General features: G+C 42.2%; 1 protein-coding gene across 1 annotated transcript; it reads left to right on the top strand.

The window, feature by feature from the left end:
- Nucleotides 1-6,523, top strand: LOC125530211 (transcription factor MYB3R-2-like). The gene is made up of 9 exons (XM_048694611.1): nt 1-52; nt 166-362; nt 1,813-1,864; nt 2,313-2,370; nt 2,827-2,921; nt 3,013-3,116; nt 3,284-3,412; nt 4,658-5,882; nt 6,007-6,523. The coding sequence occupies exons 2-8, from the start codon at nt 193-195 to the stop codon at nt 5,865-5,867; spliced, it is 1,818 nt and encodes a 605-aa protein (XP_048550568.1). The 5' UTR covers nt 1-52; nt 166-192; the 3' UTR covers nt 5,868-5,882; nt 6,007-6,523.
- The last annotated feature ends 1,373 nt before the right edge of the window (nt 6,524-7,896 follow it).

The following is a 7,896-nucleotide window of genomic DNA, read 5'->3' as shown; positions in this document are numbered from 1 at the left end:
CCCCGACCGGCGCACCCCCTCCCGGAGTCGATCCCCCGCCCCGCTCGATCTGGTACGCCTCGTTAGATTCGTGGGCTCGATCTGCCCGCGGCGGTTCCTTCTGCGGCTTTCTTGATCTGAACTTGTCCCTTCTTTCTTGTGGTGATTTCGCGCTGTTGCTGGCAGGTTCTCCTGGTGATGAGGGGGCGGTAGATGGGGGCCATGGCGGAGGAGGCGGAGCACGAGGGCTGCGTGGAGAACCGGCAACCCCTCGCGGCGTCGAGCGAGTCGGTGTCCGAGGGCAGCAGCTATGGCGGCGCCGGTGCGCCCGCGCGGATGTCGCCGCCCGTGTCCGGCTCGGTGAATTCCGTCTCCGGTCTCAGGTGAGGAAGCTATCTCCTTGCTGCGCTTGATTGGCCCGACGACGGGAGGGATCTGGGCCGGTCGGTTGGGTTACCGTTAGCTTTACCTGGGTTCGATGATGCTTGCTCGGGTCGTGGTCCTGGCCCGGTGGGTGTTGGGGGTGAGAGGATTTGACCCTTTTTGTGGATTTGGTTGTGGGTTGTGGCTCTATCAGCGACAATTGCCTGGCTTGGTGAGCGCTTTGGCTGTAATTCTGCGAAAAGGCGGATTTTCTTGGTCAAGGAATGGCACAGGAGTGGTATTTGTGGCTGTTTGTGTCAAAAGATAGATTCTTCGGGGCAATCCATTAGGTTCTCGACGCATCCTGGGTTCTTATAGGTTCCATGAACTACTATGCCAGCATGCTGTCTTCATCCAGAGTTTCAAGCATGGCTTAAGCATGTTGTAGTGGTGAATTCCGTGTTAAACATGTTCTTCTTTGGCATGCTCTTGTTATTAAAGGTCCAGTCATTTGATTTGCTTGGCTTAGTTTAGTTTGTGACTTTGTGTAGATCGACGCAGTTTGCAAAAGATGCCTGCTTTGAGTGTGGAGTTAGTTTAACCATGGTCGTGGAGCCGTGCAATATTTGTTATCTTGATGGGAAGGTTTATTTGGGTTTTGTCATGGTTGCTGAGGTTTTAGACTTCTAGTAGCTTTAGTATTAGTATCCCCGGCTTGTATAACTGGAGATACTGTTTAGTTGTGCTCAGGCAGCAGTTGTTTAACAAGATAAGGATGTATTTTATTTTATTTGCTTTACTAGCTGCATGGTTTTAGTAGTTGCAGTCACCGATACCCTATATTGCTAAGCAAGTCTTGTATTGGAAATCTTTATTGATTGAAATGTGCTCTGGAACAGTTTCCATGATTGAGCGCTGATAAAGCTTCCTAGCTTTTGGTATGAATTGAATGATGCGTGTTCATAGCTGAGGGCATTCATTTGTGTTGTTTGTGGTGATCACAAAATCTGCTGCCCTGGGTCACTCAGGCATCAAAAACTGGTTCCCATGATACTTGTATGCTAGATTTTACTGGGTATACCGTATATCTCAACCAGAATATTCAGGATCCTGGCATCTTTAAGGTTCCAGGTAGGATGTGAGTGTTCATCTATGGGAAATTTATATTTAGCATATTGTTCATGAGAATCAAATACCTGCAAATTTATAAAGATAAAAGGCTCCACAGGGGCGATTCACATGGTAGGACTAGCAGTACATTAGTTAGCGTCCCTGTTTCAGGTGCACACCACACGGCTTCCTTATGTAGTCCTCTTCTGCAAAAACCACATTTTTGTTGTTATTGTATGCTAGTGTATATCTGCAGATTGTGCTTCATATCCATCTTCTTGGACTAGTATGGTGTTCCTTATTACCTTGAACTGACAATATTTCACCTTAATTTTGCTGACAAAAACTTACTTATATTAGGCGAACAAGTGGGCCTATAAGGAGAGCGAAGGGTGGCTGGACATCACAAGAGGTAACTATCTCACTTTCTCTGTTACTACATGCAATGCAAAACCATATTCATAGTCCGGTATTCATAATGTATACTCCCTCCGTCCGGTAAAGCTTGTCCCTCAAATGGATGTATCTAGCACCAAGTTAGTGCTAGATACATCCATTTGATGAACAAGCTTGGGACAAGTTTTTTCGGACGGAGGGAGTATATGCCAATGTACAATATTATATAGTTTGGTTTGTATATCTAATTTATCTATCTAGTGCAAAAAAAGTCAGCTGTAATCATCCAGTGCGTAATTTTTTCAATCAATTTGCCATGTCTGTCATTCTTGGTCTTGCTATTGGAAGACTAGATTTTTATATCGCGAGAAATTTCTCCATTTTTCCTATTGAAAGTATTTTTACTGTTTGATTCCAACACACATGTGGATTTCTGCTAATTTGGCATCAACAAATGACAACAGGATGAAACATTGCGGAAGGCAGTTGAGACTTTCAATGGTAGAAGCTGGAAGAAAATAGGTTTGCCTCTTCTTTGCTCTGTACCAACTCATATGCTCAGGTCTCCTTGCATTTGTAAATTGCTATTTATATTTGCTGTCATTTGCAGTATGACGTTGTACCGAACATGATGGACTTTGAAATAAGTCTTTACATTGTCCATTCTGTATAATACCTCAAAAAGGGGCTAAACTGTTAGTGACTTTTTCCACTGGTGTGGGGCCCTGTTGCATCTTACATATTTGCAGCATCATTTGAGGAAAAAGGGTAGCAGAAATTAAGAGTAGTTACTGGTGCTCTTATAGTTCTTTCGACCAGTTGTTTAATGCTGAAGCATGATATTGGTTACCTTATGAATGCATATCCCACATTTTAGTTAGTTATATAGTAATATAGTAATGTCATACTTCTTTGGACGTTGTTCTGTATATGCAAGTGTGGTGAGCTCACTTGTTGCGTCGCTATCTACCTACACAGCTGAATTCTTTCCGGATAGGACAGAGGTACAATGTTTACATCGATGGCAGAAGGTTCTTAACCCTGAACTCATCAAAGGTCCTTGGACTCAAGAGGTTTGTCTCTGCACTCCTGACTTTGCTTGAAAAAAAAGGCTTTTGCACATTTATCGTTATATTTACATATTTATGATATTTTTTTCTACAGGAAGATGATAAAATTATTGATCTTGTAAAGAAGTATGGACCAACAAAATGGTCCGTCATTGCAAGGTCACTACCTGGACGTATAGGCAAGCAATGTCGAGAGAGGTATTCTTTTGATTGTTCTATTTTTATATGGTTTGCTGAAATGCATTCCCCCCTTTGTGCAAGACAAACGGGGGGAAGTTTGCTAATTCAGAAACATACTGGTTACATACATAAAGAGCTGATTGGTAAATATGAAGCTGATTTTGAATTCATACAAAACATTTTAGGTGGCATAATCATCTGAATCCAGACATACGGAAAGATGCTTGGACTGCTGAGGAGGAACAGGCACTGATTAATGCCCATCGGGAATATGGGAATAAATGGGCAGAAATAGCAAAAGTTCTTCCTGGAAGGTACTGCCAAACAGCTTACATCCTGTTGGAATGTTTCCGCCTAAACCTAGCGGCATAATGTTGAAATGGCATTGAGTTGGTGCTAACAAACTATGCTATCTCATGACTTTAATTATTCAATGATCAATAATTATTTTAATAATTATTTTTTTGGGTTAACTTGCTATGTTGAACTTTTTAATATTGGATTATTTTAAATAATTATTTTCAACCCTCTAGTGTTGGTTCTGATAAACAGAATTGCAGTTACAAGATTATGATAAATGGAATGGGTCTGCCAAATTTGAATAAATAATTGAATTCTCCAAAAACTAACTACAGGCTTCTGTAGCTGAATGATGATAAATCTGTAAGCACGCGTATTACTCATAATGCACACTTATTTTTTTTTTCCGACTGAACACTGAGGCAAAAGACTCTCAGTCCTTCATTAAAGAAACTGAGAGTCATACAAAAGTCTAAAAAGTAAATTACTGTACAAGGGCACTTACCTATTTACATAGTCCCTACAAAAGAGAAATTCTTTGACGCACATGCAATTCACTTTTTTTCTTTACACGGTCTATCTCTCCACATTAGAAATTTTATTAAAAAATATCCCACAGCAACGCGCGGGGCTTCATCTAGTTTTTGTAGATTTTAGTTGCCTCTGGAAATATGTTCATGTTTTATGATTTCTTTTTCTGAACATTTTGATATATTATATGCGTATATTATATTCCTACTCCCTCCGTCCGGAAATACTTGTCATCAAAATGGATAAAAAGAGATGTATCTAGAACTAAAATATGTCTAGATACATCTTCTTTTATTCATTTTGATGACAAGTATTTTCGGACGGAGGGAGTACATAAATACAAAAGAGTACAACAATATGAACAGATTATGACAAGGATTGGATCCAGGCCAGCAGAATGGGCTTCACAGTAGCTTTAAACCTGTGTGACAATAACGTTATATCATGAATAAATTTGCCTTTCCATGCTCCAAAGGATGCCCTTTCATGCCTGAAAATTCTTCCATTTCGAAGTAGCCAAATATTCCATTTCGAAGGAATGGACACTTATTTAGTTTGTTTGTTTTTGATTCTCTGTTTATAACTGTGCAAAGCTTTGTTATGGTCATCAACTCTTGATTGTTTCCTTATGAGTTGTGTCTTTACTGTCTGCGCCCTGTACACCTTAGTTTTCCTTCTTCACTTCGCAAGATAATGTATTCGTGCTGATAGTATGCTGCTCTTTCCAGGACTGATAATTCTATAAAGAATCATTGGAATAGTTCTTTGAGAAAGAAGTTAGATGTCTATGGCACCAGAAATATTTTGGCAATTCCAAGACTAGTTGGTCATGATGACTTCAAGGATAAACAGAAGTCGTTGGCTTCTGAGGGCCATCTTGATCTGAACACAGTGCCCGGCATCACTTCAAAAAACCTGCCTGAAATAGCTCATCATTCTAATTTTAGCTCACATCTACAGTCATACAAACTGGATCATGCCAAGGACCGCTCAGGGTTCCTATCCATTTCTTTTTTACCAACTGTGCAGCCACTAACTTCTTATGAAGTGTCATCGGTGGTTAATGGCTCTGCTGTTACTTCAGCAGCACAAGGTCTGGAAAGTGATTCTGTTCGTGACAAGGGTTTGGAAATTATTTCTGTTCATGAGAAGGGACTCAAGGTTGATTCCACACTTGATACCCTGGGGGAACCTGATAGCACTCAGCTAGAAGCTGTACCAGCTAAAGGTGAAGAATCATCTTTGAAGAATGATGCACAGTCTAGCCTTGGTCCTCTTTGTTACCAGATTCCTAACATGAATGATGTAGCCCCTGCCAGTTCCTCACTCATTTCTGAACATCAAACCGTGCACCAGACATCTGAGCATTGCAGGAATGGAGCACTATCCCCCAATGGTTGCACGACGCCAACGAAGGGAACAATGTCAGTCCAGTTAAGTGTTGATTCAATATTGAAGATTGCTGCTGACAGCTTCCCAGTCACCCCTTCAATATTAAGAAGAAGAAAACGAGAAAGACTGACACCTGCTAGTGATTTGAAGTTTAGCGAACCGAACACTGATAGCTTTTACACCCCTGCTGGGAAGCGCCCTGCTACAGACACCCCAGAGTCATTTAGAACTGCATCCTTTCTGTCACTGGGTTCTCTTGATGGGCTATCGAGTTCTGCAAGGGGCTTTGATGTTTCACCTCCATACCGGATAAGGGCAAAGAGAATGTGTCTCACAAAATCTGTTGAGAAACAACTAGATTTTTCATCAAATGGATTGGGCACTTGTGGTTCTGAGGTCCTGAACTCACCTCACCAGAATTCTCAAAGCACACATAGTTTGAGTGAAGCCTCAATAATGAAGGAAAAGGAACTTAACGGGCATGTTACCCAGCTGGAAACTTCAACCAAGAACATAGCGTATACGACAAACATGGATGTAACCTAATCCTACATTGTGCAGGTATACCACCGCAGATATATTTAATATTGCACTCATGTAATGTGTTTTCTTTGATGCAGTGTTCACTTGGTTTTATGCTGATCATCAAACATGTGCATAATTGATTTTCTCCCTTGTCCTGTAGGAGCTGATGCCAATCTGATGAAGCATGACAGTAGAGCAGAAAGACCTTGAGAGCTCGCCGATGCGATCGGCTCTGGTGTATGTAGAATCAAACCAAAACGCATATCAAAGACAGCTCTTGGAGGAAAACGACTTGCGCAATCGGATCGAAGGACTGAACAGAGAAGGGCCAATGCATGCCCACCCTGCCATCTCTCTTAACAATGGGTGTACAAACACGGTCTTTAAATTTGATTTGATGGTGGCTCTATAGAAGATTTTACTTTGCTCGTTGCAGCTTGTATACTTAACAGATAGGAGTTCAGCTATAGAAGAAGCCCAACTGTAGAAAGATTTAAACCATAGAGCTAGTAACTCATAGCTGAATAAGTGTCTCATTGGAAGGGGTGTCTAGTTTGTTCTTCTCTTTGTAATAGTAATAATAATAATAGGGGTTGTTTTACTGTCTTCAATCTGGCAATTGTTTGTCGAGAAACTGTTTGCTTGATTTAAGGCGTCCCATGCTTTTCTCTGTGGCTTATGCTTCAGTGTTTCTTTGTGAGGATGAATATCTGGTAGATGCTTTTCCTTTTGCTTATGGAGGATGAATGTGGTTTCGCTAATGATATGAATGAACACTTCATAGCTCAATGATATCTTCCTGGCCTCAATACTATTGATTGTACCTTCAGTGCCACGAATGAAAGGAGACGAACATGGAAACTTATTACACTCAAAAGCTAGTGTGAGTCATCATGTTTGGCTTTTATCTCCCCAAATTATTTATGTTGTAATCAAGTCAGATTGACATGCTACCGTGGATATTATTTGAACATAATTTATGTTTTTGTTTACACCCAATTAGGTCACATCGTGTCATTGTCCGACCTGACTCCAAATCTCTTGCAAAATAAATCTCTACTCTTATAAAAAGTAGAGTTGGTGATTGTGCCTGTCATCCTGCAATATAAGCCGTTCGATCTATATCTGACGGATAGGAAGAAAAGTATGACAATTGACCCACACTCCTCTCCACATTTGCAGATAAGGCCTTCCCTTGTTCATCCTTCTCTCCCAGAATATAAACTACTCATACAAATGCATCTTGATGTTCCGTCCAACGCACGAGCATCTTGCTAGTTATCATTATATACTAGAAGAACGCCCGTGTGTTGCAACGGGGCCACATTAACTTTAAGAGTTTAATATCAGTTATGTTAATATTACATTTAATATTCTTGTTCATATCAAGTGACATTGGCGGCATTTTTTACCATCAAATTCTCACACACACTCTCTCCCTCACTCTTCCTCACTCTCTCTCCCCCTCTACCTCTCTCTCTCTCTAACACACACACATATCCATCTTATTGGGTACGGGATCATAATCCATCTATTTCAAACGCACACGCGCTAGTGCATAACAATATGGATTATGTGTATTATATTTGCCACCACAACTTATATTTCCCCGAGCTGCGTCGCTACAGAGCCGAGCTCCCGCCCGACCACCTCGCCGGCATCGAAGGGGAATGGATAAGGGTGACGCCCTGCCTCCCATGCCCCCATGGCCTCACTCCTCGACGCCCCCTCCCAGATCCACTTCTCCTCCTTGCTCGCTCGATCCCGTCGATCTGGACGAAGTCAGACGCCACGGCCACCATGACCGACCCCGTCCACACAGCCACTGCTTTCCCTGCAGGCTAGGAGCTTGTCGAGGAGCTCCGAACTCCTCCGCTACTCCGTCTGCGCCAACGAGATCAAGTCCAGCACCCCCGCATCGACGTCGCTGCCGTCTTCCTCAACCTTCGGCCACCGTAACATTGCCGTTCGATCCGCGCCGCCCCGAGCTCCTGCTACCTCTTGAGCACTGCGTTGGTTTTCCCCGAAGAGGAAGGGATGATGCAGCAAA

Source organism: Triticum urartu, unplaced genomic scaffold, assembly GCF_003073215.2.
Source record: "Triticum urartu cultivar G1812 unplaced genomic scaffold, Tu2.1 TuUngrouped_contig_6148, whole genome shotgun sequence".
In the NCBI taxonomy this organism is placed as follows: domain Eukaryota; kingdom Viridiplantae; phylum Streptophyta; class Magnoliopsida; order Poales; family Poaceae; genus Triticum; species Triticum urartu.
This window is presented reverse-complemented; position numbering and strand designations above follow the sequence as displayed.